Source organism: Malaya genurostris, chromosome 3 (genome assembly GCF_030247185.1).
Source record: "Malaya genurostris strain Urasoe2022 chromosome 3, Malgen_1.1, whole genome shotgun sequence".
NCBI classification, from domain to species: Eukaryota; Metazoa; Arthropoda; class Insecta; order Diptera; family Culicidae; genus Malaya; species Malaya genurostris.
Window position 1 is genome coordinate 135,542,336 of NC_080572.1, and position 21,017 is coordinate 135,563,352.

The 21,017-nt window shown below is 40.7% G+C and overlaps 1 protein-coding gene across 4 annotated transcripts in view; it reads right to left on the minus strand.

The window, feature by feature from the left end:
* LOC131439381 (probable ubiquitin carboxyl-terminal hydrolase FAF) overlaps nucleotides 1-21,017 on the minus strand; it is a 466,389-nt gene that overhangs the window by 292,885 nt on the left and 152,487 nt on the right. For all 4 annotated transcript variants that reach the window (XM_058610309.1, XM_058610308.1, XM_058610311.1 and 1 more), the window contains 2 exons: nucleotides 10,136-10,253; nucleotides 9,968-10,077 (listed from right to left, as the gene is read on the minus strand). In XM_058610309.1, the coding sequence (XP_058466292.1) occupies nucleotides 9,968-10,077; nucleotides 10,136-10,253 (228 nt within the window). The remainder of the gene's footprint in view (nucleotides 1-9,967; nucleotides 10,078-10,135; nucleotides 10,254-21,017) is intronic.

Sequence of the window (21,017 nt, forward strand, 5' to 3'; positions counted from 1 at the left end):
AACAAAGACGACAAAGAACGCATAAATAAATTGTCCCTGGGCAAACTACTTTCAAAAGACTTTTTTTTTGCACAAAACATCACGAATATGCGTGCCTTTGGAAGGAATAAGATTTTGGTATTTCTCAAAACACATCAAGCAGCCAATAAACTGCAAAATTACAACAATCTAATAACGAACAAATACAAGGCATACATCCCTCGGAACTTTGACTCAGTCACGGGAGTTATCACAGGAGTACCAACAGATATGACAATAGACGAAATTGAAGAAAACATCTCAAGTGAACTGAAAATCTTAAACATTTCCCGTCTACACCGATACGAAAACAATCAAAAACTAGAGACACATCGAATCAGCATAACTTTTCGTTCCAGTAAGCTTCCACCAGAAGTACGGCTGTTCTGCTGTATAAACAAAGTAAGACCGTTCATCAATAAGCCAGTTTTATGCTCAAACTGTCTTCGATATAATCACCGAGCTGACAATTGTCGGTAAAAAAAAACGCTGCCTAAATTGCACACAACAACACGAAGAAACGGAAAACTATGAATGTCCAAATAAACTCAAGTCTATATTGCAAGTCCGAATCGGAGCACCGTACATTGGATACAATGTGCCCAGAATGGATCAGACAACGGAATATAAAAACAATTATGGCCAAAACGACACTAACATACATGGAAGCACGAGAGCAAAATCAGATATTGACCCAAAATCGCTACGATATGCTCGAACAGGTCTCAGAATTTCCAACACTCCCGGAAAGCTATGAAAACATGGCCGCCGGAAAATTTTCAGTCAAAAATGATCACCAGTATAAAACACAAACAAGCAAACGAGGGTTACAAGATAGTAATATTGCTGACCGCCTCGTGGTATTTGCGGATAAGAAAAAGAAAACGGAGAACAATGAAAATGGGGTTGCACTTTCTAATAAGTTTAGAGTATCAGACTACGAGCGCTGGGCACAACGTGTCGAAGAACAACGATCAGAGAACAACAAGAGTTTGGAAAAAAGCCCAGTTTCTCTAACACTGGAGCACTGAATAAGAGATCCGGTAATATGTACAAAATGAGAACTTTCTAAGGTGTTAATAACACAAAAATATGATCTAGCATTAGTATCAGAAACTTGGAGTAAGCCACATCTAGAACATACAAAATATAAAATAGCTGGATACTTCACTTTCCTGGCATCGAGGGCCGACGGGTATGGCGGTGCAGGAATTATAATCTCTAAAAACATTAAAACACGAGCAATAGAATTACCATGCACCGCTAAAATCCAAGCAATAGCTCGACATATGGTGTTAGCAAACATCATAGTAGTCTCCCTATATATAGCACCAAACATATCACATTATGAACTAAAAAGCAGTTTAAAAGCCATACTCACTGAAACGACTGGATTTAGAAAAATTATTATTGGTGGCGATTTTAATGCGACCACATTGCCTGGGAACCAATGCATTCAGACAACAAAGGAGCGGCTCTATTTGATCTGATTAATGAAGAAGATCTTATATTAATGAATGACGGACATCCCACGTACATACCCGCTGAAATGAACAAAGCACCATCCGCAATAGATCTAGTTCTTGTGTCAGCACAGCTCTTCCATAACACAAGCATGCACGTATTAGAATTTGGGGTTGGTAGTCGCCACCTAGGAATTGAAGTTAAAATCGAGTTTGCAAAACAGAAAAAAGCTAAATACTTTATTAACAAATCACGCTTAGCAAATCACACAAGTAAAATCGACAGCAGCTGCATAGCATCGGTTGCTGACCTGCAAAACACTGCCAGAAAAATACTTAAAGACGCAAAGCAGAAAGTGAAACATACCCCAAAGTTCTGGTGGTCGAAAGAAATAGAACTAGCATGGCAAGAGAAATTGGCGGCAAGAGCAAACTTCAACCGAATAGGAGGAATTCACGAACTAATAGATTTTAAGAAAAAAGAGGCGAATTTCATTAAGAAAAAAAAGAAGCAGCGAAGCGGCGATTCAAAGAGTTTGTCACTGGTTTTGACCCACGAACACCGTCTAAAATGATATGGAAAGGCCTTTCAAGACTGATGGGTAAGAATGTTACCATTGGAAACATACTAATTCACGACGATCTGAATATGGCAAACAAATTTATGGATAAGTACTTTCCACAAAATGGGCAAGGCGAAGAAGGTATCAGATACCATCCGACTTATGATGTACTAACCGTCGATCTATGGCAAAGCTTTTTATTCAAAAAGATAAAAAAATTAATCTCCCGGACCAGATGGCATAACATACAATATGCTAAAACTCCTACAGCCAGAAGTAAGAGACACTGTAATTCGTGACCTGAACTTGATCTGGAAAACCAACAACATACCCAATGGCTTGAAAACAATAAAATTTATAGCTATTCCAAAACCAGGACGTAACCCTGAGAGCGTAGATGGCACTCGACCGATATCATTGGTAAATACCTTGCTCAAACTACTCAATGCGGCTGTTCTAGACAAGCTGCAACAAGAACTTAGAAATAAAAACATTTTATATCCCCTCTCCTTCGGATTTCAAAGACAAAAATCGACAGTCTATTGCTTAGAGTTTGTTACAAACAGCATAACACAGATAAAACGACAAGACAGAGTGCCGATGATTTCGCAGTTCTCGTAGAAGGAAAATCAATAGACGAAATCAATGAACGAGGAAACATCTTCATGAAGAATTTTCAGGAAACAGCGAAAAATCTAAATTTATCGATAAATACACAAAAAACGAAGGCGATTCTTTTTCGAAATAGCTCAAAACACATGGACATCTGCGTCGATAATATTCCAATAGAAAATGTAAACGTTCATCCGTATCTGGGAATTCTATTTGACCGATCACTAAAATTTGGTGCACATATCAGGAATCTTACACGAAAATTGGCAGATCGCCTTAACATGCTGAAGGTTATCAGTGGAACACAACATGGAAGCCATCCACAGACGCTAAGTATGGCATATAATGCATTCTTTAGAGGTTTTGTAGAATATGGCTGCAGTGTATACGGTTCTGCAAATAATACTAATCTCGAAAAAATCAACGTCATAAATAACGAATGTCTGAGAAGAATTACGGGCTGTACGAAAACAACGCCAAAAAACACTCTCCATGCAATAGCTGCTCAACTTCCATTAAATTTTCGAAGAACACAAACAGTGGGAAAACAAATAGTGAAACACCATTACTACAACACGCCGGTGAAAGAGCAAATCAACATAAAGTACCTGGATGATAATAAACAATACACGATCCTTGAGAGAACCGCTCACCAACATAGTGATATTCTACAACGCATGTCAACAATAGAAACAACTGAACATCTATGGAAAGAAGTAGTAATAGAGACGGAACTTACCGAAGGAGATTGGAAAAAGAAAGCGACGAATGAAAAAGTGCTTAAACAGCTGACATTATCTCTAATTCACGGTAAATACAAAGGACGTCCAATCATATATACAGATGCATCTAGCGATCTGATCTCATCATGTGGAGTAGGCATTTTTCACGAAGCTTGTAACACCAGAATGAGCATGAAGCTGGAGGCTCATGTATGTATTATCTCCGCAGAAATCGAAGCCATTTATGTGGCCCCAGGCCCGTACCCAGGATTTCATTTCGGGAGGGGCCCAAAGATTAAAAATGTTACTGAAGATTACCTATGTACCTAATTCTCGGTGTGACTTTTACTGTTGTTTTTAACATGCACTTTAAACTTTCCCACTGGAGCTGATATTGTATTACATTTCATTACGTTTACTGTCTTGGTATTTCTGTAACACATGTCTGAGACATTCTAAATAATTATATGTTTTTGATTTCGGGAGGGGCCAGGGCCCCTCGGGCCCCCCCTCTGGGTACAACATTACCAACGCGGTAATAATGACAGACTCAAAGTCAGGATGTAAATACATCAAAAGCTTTATTGGAAAAAAAGAGAAAGACGGCGTAATAAACACGATTTTAAAATTAGCAGCAGATTCACAAACATCAATCCAATGGATTCCGGGCCACGTCAATATATCCGGCAATGAAGTAGCTGACCAATTGGCGAAAGCCGCTCTCACACAAACGGTCATGTGCAGCAACAAAGTTCTATTCCATGATGCAATGAACTACTTCAAATCCGTCAGCGAAGAAACGGCTCAACAGTGGTATCTCGAGTATTCAGCAGTGTTTGGAAAGGATCGGAAATTCTTCCAAATTCAAAACACAATACCGCAAACGGCGTGGTACCATAATCTGAAACTAAATAACAGAGAAGTAAGAACGTTGAACCGCCTTTTAGCGGGGCATGATTACTCTCGATACTGGCTACACAAAATGAAGATATGCAATGACTGCATACGTGATATTTGCGACAAGATAGAAAATTCTGAACATATACTATTCTATTGTTTAAAATATGTACAAGAACGAAAAAAAACACAAGTTGGATAGTTTTTCAAACATATACGAACTATTTGGAAAAAAAGACGTCGCCATACTAAGGAGTGTTGTAAGATTTTTGGAGGAAATCGAAATACAAATTTAAAAGGTTCCTTGCACCCCTTGCACATAATATCATAATGAAAAAAAGTCTAAAAGACTTTAAACAGTTATCGCTGGCAATATAGCAACACTGCTGTGCCATTTTGACATGATACGCAGCTGATAAACGAAGAAAAGAAGAGGAAGGCGGAATACACGGGAGTACATAATTACGGTGTTGAGCAGAGAACAAGACCGATTCAATAAAAAATGCAATGTTCAAATTCATTCATTGAGAAAATTTATTGGAAAATCCACAACAATTCGTTTTTAGCCATCTAGGATTCCTAAACTTAGGTTAGGGAATTATTATGACATACATTTCAATAACTAACTTGTCAATACCGTCTCGAAAATACAAACTATATAGCGATTTGAAACCGAATTTAGGAATTGTAAAATATAAATTATTGCATCCCAATTGCCAAGCGTAGACAAAAAGTACCTTTAATTCCTTCTTTGAATTTCTACAAAAATTCAATACACTGATATGATATGCGCTTCCCAAACTGGATATTTCTAGTTTTCCAAAGGTTTTGATTTGTAACAAAGAATGAATAATTGCACAAAAGGCGAGAAAATCAGTTATAATAATAAGGGCATTTTGATTATAAGTTTAATGACAAAATTGATTGTCTTGAACAACATGCACAAACATACCTACTTCATATTAGTCAATTAAATATAGTCATGTGATTCAGCCCATAGTAATTTCTGTTTTACTAGCGAACAAAATATGTCGTAAGCCCAACAACACTCAACAACTGAAAATATTCCGTATTTTTATTCGATTTTTCGCAATACGCTTTTTGCGATGATTCGTTCAATTCATGCGGTTGGAACTTTGCGCGCCTTATTTTGGCACTGAATTTCACCTTAATGCTTGTTCATACCAAACATTTTAGACAACTTCAATTTCGAGTTAGTTGTGGTAATCTCACTCTTTCGAAATGTTTTTCATACATTGTTGACCATATTTTCGATGACATGGAGGAAAAAAATTATTGCTGCGTTGAATACAACAAGAGATATTCGCGATTAAGTTCTACCCATTCTTGGATATGATAAATTTTGAAAAGGCGCGCCATATTAAAGTAAGTCGCATTCACGATGAAACACCGAAATATTCAGGCAAAAAACACATGCAGATTTATAAAAAAAGGTTTCGTCTAACTACTAGGTAGATTAAGCACGTTTTATTTATAATACAATTTGCACAAAATACACCGGATTGTATTTCTTGCGCAGTGATTTCACTTTTCTATATATTTGGCATATGAATTCGCCTGATCACCTCGCATCAATATATAAAAAAAACATCAATTGTACAATTGTACATCTATAGTTACAAATGAAGACTCTTCCCGAAATTCCATCAGAGGGAATAGGAAAACTATCTTCCATAATATGGAAATTCAGAGGTAAAGTGAATCTTCAATTAAAAAATTCGTCATTATATCGCCTAAGGTTGTTAGTGTACCATTTTATATTACGAATATACTACATTTATCATTTGAGAAATAAATTTGAGAGCAATTGATTTCGTGTGTTTTGATAACCGAAATGTCAGACCCGAAATCTACCAATAGTTTCAGATTACAGGTTCAGAAACTAGAACTATGCCTCTGGAACTGAATTCTTGTTACTGGAACTGGTTTTTGATTTTTGGAATTGTATTTATGTTCGGAATATGAATCTAGAGTTCTTTTTTAGGATTTCAACTTCAAAGTTCTGAATTAAAACTCAGGATATGAGTTTTATTAGATCTGGATTCTGGAACTAAACGTTAGATTTGAATTCTGAACAAGAATTTTCAAACCTTGACTCCAGAACCAGAATATTATTTCTAAATTCAGTTTCATGATTGAATTCCTGAATTCAGTTTCAGAATTTAATCATGTTGAGCTGCCGAGTTTTGCATTAAGCAATTCAATTTGAACTGCTATGTACCATAACAATGTTTGTTGTTCTTTCTTTTTGTATCTTTATGTTTCGTCTTAGACTCGTCAGTGCAGAGCAGTTCAAATTGAACTGCTTATTGCAAACTTAACAGTTCAACTTGAATTGCTAAGCAGACGTAAAGTTAATGCTACTTCCAAAACTTATTCATTTAGTACCGAGGTACCACGTCTTTCCTGACGTGCCGAACGAAAACGTTGTTTTCGACATATACTGGCTGATTCAAGTACGGTCATTTAGGGGTTAGCCTATGTTTGTGCTTAGGGTTGGTTGGTAAACGACTGGACAATGCGCAATTCAGGCCCCAATGTGGTTCTTAGCCTCTTGTCCAGTAACTCCTATCCCTACCTCCCCGCGGTGCCGGCTGGGGTACGAGCAACCATAGGAAAGATCGGGTAACCAACCCCGGTGGGACCTTGGTCGTATGCTGACAGGGAAGGGGGGGCTTGCCTTCTCTTTACAGAGAGCGAGCCTACCCGAGCGTCTGTTCTCCATGTTGGGGCGGCTCGAAACAGCGTCTGTTCTCCATGTTAGGAGCGGCTGATTACCGTCCTTGTGTCAGTGTGGGACTCTAAACAGTGCTGACACGATGGCCCTCCGGCGAGACAGGAGGTTGGTGCAGGCCTAACAAGCCGCCCGGAAAACATATGTTACGAACGATCAAGAAGGAAATACGACTCGGAATAATCGCCAAAGACCTACGCAACGAACAAAGGACTACGATTGGAAGCTTGGCACATGGAACTGCAAATCGCTTGGCTTCCCAGGATACGACCGAATGCTGCATGATGAGCTTCAAATCCGCGGCTTCGATATCGTAGCACTGCAGGAACTTTGTTGGACGGGACAGAAGGTGTGGAAAAGTGGGCATCGAGCGGCTACCTTCTACCAGAGCTGTGGCACAACCAACGTTCTAGGAACGGGACTCGTAGTATTGGTCAAGATGCGCCAGCGCGTGCTTAGGTGACAACCAATCAGTGATAGAATGTGCGTATTGAAGATCAAGGGCCGTTTCTTCAATTACAGCATCATCAACGTGCACTGCCCACATGAAACGAGACCCGATGACGAGAAGGAAGCATTCTACGCGCAGCTGGAACAAACCTACGACAGCTGCCTCGGCGGGATGTAAAAATCGTCATCGGCGACATGAATGCTCAGGTAGGCCGGGAGGCAATGTACAGACCCGTGATCGGGCTGGAGAGCCTGCACGCGGTAACCAACGACAACGGTCGACGATGCGTAAACTTTGCAGCCTCCCGAGGAATGGTAGCTCGAAGCACCTTCTTCCCCCGCAAATATATCCACAAAGCCACCTGGAGATCACCTGATCAACATACGGAAAATCAAATTGACCACGTTCTCATCGACGGAAAATACTTCTCCGACGTCATCAATGTCCGCACCTACCGCAGTGCCAATATTGATTCTGACCACTACCTTGTGCGCTCAAAACTATCGACGGTGCACAATATTCATCGCACAGGAACGCCGGGATTCAATCTCGAGCAGCTACGTAGCGTCCGTACTGCAGAGGAATACGCGCAACAACTGGAGCAAGTGCTACCAACGGAAGAGCAGCTTGGCGCGGCGACTCTTGAAGACGGCTGGAGGAACATAAGGTCCGCCGTGAGTAGCACTGCTACAACCGATCTAGGTACGATGTTATCGAATCGAGGAAATGACTGATTTGACGGCCAATGTCAGCAGTTGGTCGAAGAGAAGAATGCAGCAAGGGCGAGGATGCTGCAACACCGCACGAGGGCGAACGAGGAACGATACAGACAGGCACGGAACAGACAGAACACTGTTTTCCGGAGGAAAAAGCGCCACCAGGAAGACCAAGATCGCGAAGCGATGGAACAGCTGTACCGCGCAAATGATACACGAAAGTTCTATGAAAACTTGAATCGCTCACGTAAAGGCTACACGCCACAGGCCGAAATGCGCAGAGATACCAGTGGTTCACATATTCGCGACAAGACAAGTACTCCAGAAGTGTCGTGAATACAACGTACCCACGCATCACCTATTCATTGACTTCAAAGCGGCATACGACATAATCGATCGAGAACAGCTATGGCAGATCATGCACGAATACGGTTTCCCGGATAAACTGACGCGATTGGTCAAGCAATGATGGATAGAGTGATGTGCTACATCCGAGTATCTGGGACGCTCTCGAGTCCCTTCGAATCTCGGAGAGGGCTACGTCAAGGTGATGGACTTTCTTGTATCTTGTTCAATATTGCCCTGGAAGGTGTGATCCGAAGAGCGAGGATCGACACGAGTGGCACGATCTTCCGAAAGTCCGTACAACTTTTTGGCTTCGCTGACGATATTGATATTGTGACACGTAACCTTGAGAAGATGACGGAAACCTACATCGGACTGAAAACTGAAGCTAGGCGTATCGGACTGGCCATAAATGCGTCGAAAACAAAATACATGAGAGGAAGAGGCTCTAGAGAAGAAACACTACGCCTCCCACTACGAATATTGATAGACGGTGACGATATCGTAGCATTAACTTTTCGTCTGCTTAGCGGTTCAAGTTGAACTGTTTAAGTTTGCAATAAGCAGTTCAATTTGAACTGCTCTGCACTGACGAGCCTAATGGCGTTTTCGTTTTTAATTTGCACTACACCGGTGCAGTGCTACACTGAGGCATGAATAAACGAACAAAAATGACGAAAACATAAACAGTAACCATTGACTACAATAAACGATTCCATTGCACAGAGCTACACCAAACTTTTCATGAGTGCTACACCAGTGGTATCGGTGCAGAAAAAGTGTAGCACTGGTGTAGTGCAATTGGTAAAAACGAACGGTTTAGGTGCAGCTTTCGCTACACCGGTGTAGTGCAATTTAAAAACGAAAACGACATAAGACGAAACGTAAAGAAAAGTAAAAACGGTTATGTGCCCTAAGAACAAACATAGGCTAACCCCTAAATGAATGTTTGTTGTATTTTTTCACTCTCATTTGTTCCGTATTATTCAATTGTGAGGTAGAATATGTTTGTCGTCAATAAGTCGTACTTTAGTATGAATGCACCGTTAAAATTCTAGAAGCGAAGCAGTAAAGGTTGCAAAGGTCACACAATCAACTAATGCGAGCGATTATCTATATTCGGAAGTATAAATAAAGCATGTCAGTTTTATTCGTATTCATGTCTTCCCGTTATGTCTGTGACATTAACCACCCGCCTTTTTTCTTGGCCAAATGAAATTCCTTATTCAAGATATTCCTTCTCAGCACCGATTCGCTCCAAAAAATGCAAAGGACTGTTATTTGGGCTCCGGTGTGTTGTAGTGGTTTGATGGTCATGGAACGGTTCAAAAAATCTAAATATTACATTATTCTAATGATAAATAAATTATTACTAATTCATATATAATTAAGTCTAGAAAAAAATTACTCTCCTTGAACACTCACCAGTCAATAGCTCCACCTCGAATGGATTTCTTTGTTCTGTATCCTGAGTGAAATAGGAACTGAGACGCTAATTGCATACTTTGTAATGACAACTCCTCAGCAGCTGGAGGCTAAAAACATAAATTCATACAGTAAAATTATATGCATGGTTCAAATGTGTGCCTTTACCAGTTTTTCTACTTTCTCACTTCTTTGTAGTTGTGGTAAACTAACTAGTTTTTTGATAAATGTGAAAAATTCCATTGAAAACAAACTTTTGGCATGAAGAAATCGTATATTCTGTGTCCTGAAAATAAAAAATAAAACAAATTTTTATCATAACTGGTTTTCTGACCACGATTGGTGAAAGAATTCATATATAGAAATATGTGTTACATCTGAGTAACTGGTACGCTCTTAACTCACTTCGAGTTTCATTTAGCTTTGTAACTTTGCCTGTTATTGGTATCAAAGGTGTGAAATCAGAACTAATTGACTTAAGTGGCACGTTAGTTATTCAGAGATTTGTACCTTGCCGAGGCTTCTCATCATTTTCCAGATGAGAAGGAAAGGATAAAAGGAACATGAAAGGGAATTGTGAAGTGGGCGAGGTGGGAAACGGTACAAAACATAAAGAAACAAATCGTTCTGCATCCCCGAGAGGATGTTGAACGAACTGCAGGTACCGAAATGCACAGTTAATAAAACCTCCAACCCCGAGAGGATTAAGAGATTTTACAAAAGCGACACTATTCCCGGAAGAATGCAGAACGATTCGCAGTATGTATGAGCAAAAGTAAATTCGATACCTCATAAGAGAGAACCTTTTAAGGTTAATACAGATAGGATTCATTCACTATAGCTCCCTACCACATTGGGTGAGAAACGACAGAATATCCTTAAATTATAGCTTCGCATACACAGACTCAACCATGTATGGAGAAAAAAAATTCAGATACGTTGTTGCATCAATGTGGGACAGTTACATATAAGATGATATGAAGTACCGTAATCGCATTCACACATCTCATTGAAATAATACTCAGCACACCGAATAATAGCCATACGACGATTGAGTTTGCAATGTTCAGTCAGAGCTCTGACCAGAATACAGCAAGGATGTTTGGAAAAATGCAGTACACATTTTGACATTTTCAGATTCAAATCGGGTAAAAGCGCTTTCGTCCAAGCGAAAGTTTGAAGTGCCGATTGTATTCCACACATAATTGCGTTGATTGGAACACAGTACAGTATCTATCAAGGGACGTCATGCAGAGATGTCTGAACGAGCGCACGTTCCCGGACATTTGGAAAAGGCAGAGATTGGTTACCGAAACCTGGGAAACCTCCTGGGGACCCGTCGGCATATAGAGCAATCTGCCTGATGGACACCACCGGGAAGCTCCTGGAGATAATCATTCAGAACAGGCTAGCCCCGTTCATAGAGGAGGCGGATGGACTGTCTAACGAACAGTACGGGTTCCGCAAAGGATGCCATAAAATCGGTGGTAGCCACGGCGGAGGTCGCCAGACAACCTAAGCGGCGTGGAATTCGCTACTGCGCGATAGTAACGCTAGACGTCAAAAATGCGTTCAATAGTGCTTTTTGGGCGGATATCGCTCACTCCCTCCTTCGACTAGGAGTACCAGAAGGGTTGTACAATATTCTGGAAAGCTACTTTCAGAACCGGGTATTGCTTTACGAGACCGAGGAAGGCTTACGCAGCACTTCTATCAAGGTCGGAGTACCACAGGGATCAAACCTGGGCCCGCTCCTGTGGAATACAATGTACGATGGCGTACTGAGGTTGAGGTTCACAACGGGCGTCAAGATAGTCGGGTTCGCGGACGACATCACGTTGGCAGTCCACGGAGAAACCATCGAAGAGGTTGAACTGAGCGCATCACACTCGATCAGCATGGTGTAAAACTGGTTGCGTAGCTGGAAACTGCAACTAGCGCATCATAAAACAGAGATGATTGTGGTAAACATCAAAAAATCAAAGCAAGAGGCGTCGGCACATGCTGGTGATTGCATGATCCCCTCCAAAAGATCACTGAAGCAATTGGGTGTGATGCTTGACGACAACCTCAGTTTCGGCAAGCACGTCGAATATCCATGTAAACGTGCTCACCTAAGAGTTGGCTCATTCCAAGAGTCTCCGGATGGATCGACAGACCCCACGGCGAAGTAAACTTTGGCCTGACGCAGTTCCTCACAGGTCACGGTTGTTTTAGGTGGTACCTCCATAGGTTCGGCCACGCGGCATCTCCTGCTTGCCCTGGCCGCCCAAATAAGCTTGAAACGGCAGAACACGTCCTGTTTGCGACACAAAGGAATGGTCTACTGGATTTATTTGGAGCCCCGTTTTGCGACAAAAAGGAATGGTCTACTGGATGTATGTGGCAGAGAAACTACACCAGAGAACCTAGTCCAGAGGATGTGCCACAGCGAGGAGAACTGGAACGCAGTGTCGACCGCGACCTCCCAGATCGCGGGCATCTTGCAGCGGAATTGGAGCGCAGAACAACAGGCAGTCACACTAACACTCATGAATTTTACCCAATCGCACTCACTTTCAGACTGCATACTCATTCATATTCATGACGCGCATACTACCTTAAACTAATTAAACCTTATATTATGGGCGCCCTTAATTCTAATATTTTTCTTTTCGACTCTTTCCGAAGAGTCGAAACGATACATAACTTAAACGAAATGTTTCACTCATTACGTACTTTTATTACTCGCTCAACTTGTGAGAGAGAATTGATTAAAGCTACGCAGAATGAAACCATTTACGTTGAGAGTGTACAGTTGGCATCTAATCGGCGGGCAAACGTTATCCCGCCACCTTAGCTACCACCCTGTCGTATGTTTGTTTATTTTCCGATCTGTCAGTTCTGCTCGTACATTACTGACCGCTAATAGAAAATAATGAAAAGTGATACAAATTTGGAGGGTGCAGGTAAGTATTTTGTTTAACTACGTTGTTTTTTTTTATTTACAGGATACTGTATGTGTTGCCGGTTTATTTTTCGGGAAAAGAATGGGTAACAGACGTGAAAAACCTTAATATCTTCAAAGACGATGTTTTGAAGAATATTTATACTGTTCGCTACAACAAGGATCAACCCAGACTACATCCCTGGTCATCAATAGCCCATACAGCATCTGCACAGCATTTATAACTACCTGATCCAGTTAAATGCATCGTCAAGCACCATTGGCATTTACTATTAGCATCTTCAACATAATGATAACAATGACGAGCGAGTGAGTTCCCTTCAACCCATCTATTGCACGATCGGAGTCTGGATTCTAGCTTGGTGATGACCCAAAATACGATCGAGAGTCAGTCGAAATTGGATCCTTAGCTAGAAAGGGCGCAAGGCCCGTACGTATTTTAACTTGTTAGAATTAAGAATAAAATATAATCGTTGTTATATGAAATAAGTCTAAAATAACTGTGTTCCTTTTAATAAAAATGTTAAGTTAGTAAAAGCGCGAGTTTTTATTATGCATGTATGCATGGTTATTCCCAAGTGATTGTGCGGAGAAATACTGCAAGGCATTAACGAGATTACCAATCGATGTTGGAATTGGCCATCCCAATATTCAAGCCGCTATCGGAACAGAAGGAAGGTAATCGGCCGGTTCCCAAAATTATGGTCCTTCGAACTGGATAGGACAGCAATAGGAGCAAAGGAATTATTAAAACTGTCGACATTGGGTCGACGCTTGCATGCTTGCGACGCTCGTCGACGTCATTGCAATTGAGGTCGAAAGGTGGAGATCACCATTCTCCGCTGCCATTGCTCAGGAGAAGCAAAAGGCATTATCGCCATAGCAGTTCAGACTGACGCCACTTGGCTTGGACATTTTGCGCCAAGTAATTTTTCTCAGGTTAGTTGAACACCTTTATATGTCCAGCCGAAGCTGGCATTCAACGTACAATAATAACACCGAATCTTTGCAATTGTGACTGCCTTGGAAGAAGTTTGGGTTCTTCTGCTTCCTGGAGCTCCCAGTATTTGGATGTCGAGTCAATTTCGTAGGACGATCACTGTACTAGCGCCGAACCTTGTTTCTCAGAAGTAACTGTATGAAGTGGAGATCAGCTCGCACTGTACGACAACAACGCTCATTTTCTCAACATTTCCGGAGTACTCGAGCCACAATGGTGTCGTTTGGGATATTTTCATCCGACTAGTGAGGAGAAGAGGCAGCGCCTAAAAACTGTTGCTCAGGTTAGTGAATAGATGGTATATGTCACCGAATCTAGGGGCGTACAAAAAATACACTTTTGATAAAATTTATATCCTCTTCGAGTCCTGACGACCCGCAAGGTATTTCATATAGATTTGGATAGTCTCCTGAAGACGTTATTGGTTGAGGTCACAAATTTTCGCGCTGTTCATCTCTTGGGTTATTCCTGGAATTATTGTCTAAGGCGCATTCACCTGTTTCGTCAGGTCAGTGAACTCTACAGTATATGCCAGTCTGGATAGGGTAATACGCAGAAAATTACACAATACTCCTTCTCATTTTATTGTCTCTGTACTGTGACATCCTATCAACATGCCACCAGCTGCATCATCAGCGAAAAAGTCACAGTCATTGAAGCATTTAACTACTAAATTGAAGGATAGCCAGACATCACTACTGGATATATGGAGTTTTATCGAAGACTTTAAGGAAGAGTCAACCGCATCTCAAGTAACTGTGCGATTGGAGAAGCTAGAAGAATTGTGGGAGAGGTTCAGTTCTTTTGGAAAGTTTCGAACGTGTCGTACAAACTCTCGATCAGATAGTTCAGCCAGCCGATTACAAGGACCTCCTGCTCGTGAACATGCTTACAGCGCGGCTCGACTCAGTAACACACCGAGGATGGGAAGAGTTCTCGTCAACAAGGGAAAAAGACAATTTGGCTGATCTCACCGAGTTTCTTCATCGTCGTATCCGTGTATTAGATTCGCTACCTCTTAAGCCTGCGGACAGTAAGAGTGTTCATCTACCGTACAAACAAAAGCTATTGGCAACAAGAACTAGCTCAAATTCAGCATAAGTGCCTGGGAGACGTTGTGTGGCCTGTTCTTCCAATCATCCTCTATTCCAATGTAACACGTTTCAACGACTGTCTTTGTCGGAACGTGACGCCATGTTAAAATTACATGTCCTCTGTCGGAATTGTTTCCGGGCAAGTCATCAAGCCAAGGAATGACAGTCGAAGTGCTCCTGCCGGAACTGTAACGGACGTCACCACACTTTAGTCTGTTTCAAACCACGAAAGGAAAGGGACATGAATGAAGCGAATGATATTAAGACTAAATTATCTTCCAACAAGGAATCAACGATTAAAACTCCATCCCAGGTGACTAACGTGGCAGCCACTGAAATTTCGGCCAACCATGCGTCGTATGAATGTACATCCCAAGTTTTGTTAGCAACTGCTGTCGTCATAGTGGAAGACGACGAAGGCAATCAGTATCCAGCACGTGCTCTGTTAGACTCTGGTTTGGGGAGCAATTTTATCACGGAATGTCTGTGCCAGAGATTAAGAGTAACTCGAGATAAGGTGAATATCTCAGTTCTTGGAATCGGTCCAGCTGCTACGAAGGTTAACCACTGTATTCGAGCCATGGTGCGCTCACGGACTTCAAGGTTTTCACGAGATTTAGACTTTCTCTTACTCCCCAAGGTAACAGTTGACCTCCCTACAACTACGATGAGAACCGATGGATGGAAAATTCCAAATGGCGAAGAACTGACAGATCCTGCGTTTTTCGAATCCAAGAAGGTGAATATGGTGCTTGGAATCTTGTCTTTCTTTGATTTCTTCAAAACTGGCAAACAAATTTCTCTTGGGGAAAACCTACCGACGCTCAACTTATCGGTATTCGGGTGGGTGGTATGCGGCGGAGTAGTCGATACAAGCAATTCTATTAGCATCAATTGCCATGTCGCTTCAACGGATAAGTTGGACTCATTGTTAGAACGGTTTTGGGCTAGCGAAGATATCGGATCCAGCAAACCCTATTCTCTGGAAGAAAGGCGTTGTGAGCAGATTTTCCAGCAAACGGTTTTACGTGAGAAAGATGGTCGATATACTGTGGCATTTTCAAAAACCAAAGACACTCTCTACGACTGGGTGAGTCGAGAGACATCGCATTTAGGCGTTTACAAGGAACGGAACGAAGATTGGCAAGAGATGTCAGTTTACGCGAGCAGTATAAGGCATTCATGAATGAATAAATCTAATTGGGTTACATGCGAGCGGTCAACCAATATAGCTCGCCTCAAAGGTGTTATTTACCGCACCACCCGGTGGTAAAGGAAGCAAGTACTACTACAAAGGTCCGGGTAGTTTTCGACGCCTCCTGTAAAACGTCTTCTGGAGTATCTCTGAACAATGTGTTACTGGTGGGGCCAGTATTAGAAGACGACCTACGGTCCATAGGTTTGCGCTGTCGGACTAGGCAAATAATGCTGGTCTCAGATGTGGAGAAAAGGTTCCGCCAGATAAATGTTCGCTTTGAAGACCGATCACTACAGTGCGCTCTTTGGCGATCCTCCCCGGAAGAAGACGTTGGAATCTACGAGCTAAATACCGTAACATTTGGAACCAAGCCCGCTCCGTTTTTAGCTATCCGAGTACTGAATCAGTTGGCAATGGAGGAGAAGGTTAACTTTCCACTTGCAGCACGAGTGGTGAGCGAAGACACGTACATAGATGATGTAATTACTGCAGCAGATGATGTGGAAACGGCAGTTGAATTACAGCCTCAACTAAATCAAATGATGTCAAGTGAAGGCTTTAGGCTCAGGAAATGGGCTTGGAACTGTTCCAAATTGCTAGAGAACATTCCATCGGAAAGTTGGCCATTCGAGACTTGGTCTCTTGATCAAAGCACTACCGTAAAAACCTTGGGGCTCACATGGCTGCCAAGGTTCGATATGCTGAAATTCCAATTTAATATTCCTGTGTAGGAAGAAGAAGTGACACTCTCTAAGCGGGTCGTTTTGTCGATAATTGCTACCTTATTTGATCCCTTAGGGCTTCTAGGAGCCACTATTACCACGGCAAAAATATTATGCAAAGTTTGTGGTTGCTTCGAGATGAAGAAAACCAACGGTTGGATTGGGATAAATCGCTACCGCCCACGGTGGGTGAGACTTGGAGGAAATATCATTTCCAACTGCCACTGCTAAATACGATTACCATCGAGCGTTGCGTTGTTATTCCAGATGCAACAACGGTGGAAATACACTGCTTCTCCGTTGCCTCAGAAAGGGCATTTGGAGCTTGCCTTTACCTTCGCAGTCAGAACGAGAAGGGAGAAGTTTTAGTACGGCTCATAACGTCAAAATCGAAGGTATCTCCGCTCAAATGTCAAACTATACCTAGATTGGAACTCTGCGGTGCATGACTGGCAGCTCAATTGTATGAGAAGGTCCAGGATTCTTTAAAAAGAAAGTGGAAGACCTATTTCAGGACAAATTCAACATGCGTTCTGCGGTGGATTCAAGCTCCTCCTACAAACTTTACCACATATGTGGCCAACAGAGTTGCTAAAATCCAAACCATTACTGAAGGATGTTTTTGGGGACACGTACCTGGTATAGAAAATCCTGCGGACTTGTTTTCTAGGGGAATCATGCCGGAAGAAATCGTGAAGAACAAATTCTGGTAGCAAGGACTGATTTGGTTGGACTACAGCCAGAAAGAGTACCCAAAACAGCTAGAAATATTACCCGAAGTTGGCGATGAAGAAAAACGACGAAACGTAGTGGCAAATATGGGTTCTTCACTGAATAAGTTTAATGAGTACTATTTCAAGAGATTTTCGTCTTACAGTGACATGATTCGACGAACTGCTTACTGGTTGAGGCTTATGAAACTTCTTCGTAAACCCAAACACGATAGAAAAGATGACTCATCGCTTTCTACTATGGAGCTGCGTGAGGCAGAATACATGCTAATTGGACGAGTGCAAAGGGAAGTTTTCGTCGATGAATGGAAGGCGCTGCTGAAGGGGAAACCTGTACCCGCGAAATCACCGTTGCGATGGTATAACCCATCTATAACTGAGAACGGAATCATTAGAGTTGGCGGACGATTGAGTAAATCCGAGGAAAAGGACGATTCCTCCTAACAGCATCGACCTATCAAAAAACAACCCAGATACCGATATAGAGATTAGAATTAGAACAAGCTTTTTGAATCTTTCGAAACTAGAGAAGTCCGAATTGTTAAACGTTCTGAAAAGACATGAACGTGTAATTCAAAGAAACGAGGAAAAATTAACGTCAACTTCCACAACCAAACATAAAATCCATACTACGAATAACTCCAATTTATACAAAAAATTATCGGTACTCTCACAAATTTAAACAGGATATCCATGAACAAATCCAGGAGATGCTAGACAACGGCATCATCCGGCCATCTGAAAGCCCGTACTCATCACCCATATGGGTAGTCCAAAAAAAATGGACGCCTCAGGGAAAAGAAAAGTACGAGTCGTCATCGATTATAAAAAGCTTAATGAGAATACCATCGATGACAAATACCCAATGCCCCAAATCGAAGAAATATTGGATTCTTTGGGAAAATCCGAATATTTTACAACAATCGATCTGAAATCGGGATTCCATCAAATTCCAATGGACCCGAAACATATCGAAAAAACAACATTTTCCAAGATAAAGGACACTTCGAGTTTATCACAATGCCTTTCGGGCTTAAAACTGCTTCTGCAACTTTTCAGAGAGCCATGAACAACATTCTTAATGAATATATTGGAACCAGAAGCTATGAATATCTAGATGATATAATCATCATCGGATATAATCTGAAGAACCACTTGGAAAATTTGCAACTGATTTTAACACGTTTATTCGATTTCAATTTAAAAATTCAACTAAATAAATGTGAATTTTTGAAAAAAGAGACAGAATTTTTAGGACACATCATAACGTCCGAGGGAGTAAAACCAAACCCCGAAAAAATCAAGAAAATTATTCAATGGCCGTTACCGAAAACCCGAAAAGAAATCAAGAAATTCCTTGGTTTAGTCGGGTATTACTGAAGATTCATTAAAGACTCCTCAAAAATAAAGCGACCCATGACCCGATACCTAAAAAAAATTGGATTGTTCATTCAAAAGACCCTTTATACATAGACTCATTTAATACACTAAAACAAATACTATCAACAGACCAAATACTGACGAACCCGCAGTTCGACCAACCTTTCATCTTAACTACAGATGCATCGGGCTTCGCACTAGGCGCTGTGTTATCACAAGTACAAGACAATGTCGAATGCCCAATCCCATTCGCGTCTCGAACACTTTCAGACACCGAATCACGATACGCAACCAATGAAAAAGAAGCATTGGCTATCATATGGACGATGAATAAATTCAAACCTCATTTATACGGACAAAAATTTACTTTAATAACCGACCATAAACCACTTACTTTTATAAAATACTTCCTATAAGAAATCAAAATTCTACGTTGGCGACTTCAATAAAGATCAAATAACACACTTTTTAAAGCGCTTTCACAACGGCAAACAAAGCGCCCTTCTGGCGCCAGTAAATCTTATACAAACCATCCAGGAATCCTATAAAGAGAATTTTAATCAGAAAGGTCACTTTGTCTTCACTGATAAAATAGTGGAAAACGTTCAAAACAAAAATAGACAGGATCAAATAATTACAAAAGAACACGAGAGAGCGCATCGAGGAATAACAGAAGTAGAAGCACAAATTAGACGGTCATACTTTTTCATAAACATGTGCGCAAAAATTAGAAAATTCATAAACTTTTGTGAGATATGTAACAGTCAAAAATACAAAAAAAAACCCTTTAACATTAAAATATCTTCTAGGCCCATAACGAACAAGCCCTTAGAAAGAATCCACATTTATTATAGACAAATATTGTTTTTTATAATTGATCGATTCATTCTCAAAATTTCTCCAAATGATATACATCAAATCAAAAAATTTAGTAAATGTGCAAAAAGCACTAGGAAAATTTATTAGTACATTCGGAGTACCCAAGAAAATAATCACAGATCACGAAACCACCTTTAGATCCATACAACTTAGGGATTTTCTTAGCCAGCTCGGTTCACAAATAGAATACGCAGCTTGCTCCGAATCTAACTGACAAATAAAACGCACATATTCTACTATAATCGAAATCTCTAATACAAACAAAAATAAATTCAGAACAATGGGTACCAAATCAATCGTAAAATTGCCAGTTGCGTTATATAATAATACCGTTCATTCTTCAACTAAATACACACCCAATGAAATCCTATTTAATCAAAACAATATTGTAAACCCAGAAGAAATTATAGGAGATGCACAGGAACTTTTTTCAAAAGCAAAAAGAAATATGGAAAAATCACAAGAGTACATTACTAATCAAAATATAAGAAGAGAAGACTCGGCACCAATCAACGTTATTCCAAATATCCGTACCAAGACCCAAGCACGAGCGAGCAAGACCAACGCTAAATCAGTAACCGATCGCACATTCATGAACAATAATTTAAAATGGAACCGCGCATATATTCGAAAGCTCGCCAGAAAAAAAACAGCATTTTACTATACTGCTATGCTTTCTAAATGTTTTCTGCAATACACAAATTTATGATTTGATTGCAAATCACCTTTAGACTCGAAAATAAAATCGTTAGAAATCGGTTAAACCTTTTTTCAAATTGTTCAAACGATTGATTCGCAACATAAAACTGACGAATCGAAGCCACGTCATTTCGTCTATTCGTCCGTAAACGAGAATTGGACTTTCCGTTCGTACGAATGATGTTCGAATACACGTATCGTTTGAAGTTAAACTGCCATACATTTAAGCATTTCGCATATGGTTAATCACAAAAATTGGACTGATTTCATCAAGGCTTAGCATTTATTTGAAGAAGTTTACTGATATTTGAATTTTGTGTGGCAAACGAGTCGCGTTCAAATTCATTCGAGTGAAAACAAGAATGGCTTATTCGTATTCGTTCGAAAGTACCAGTTCGTC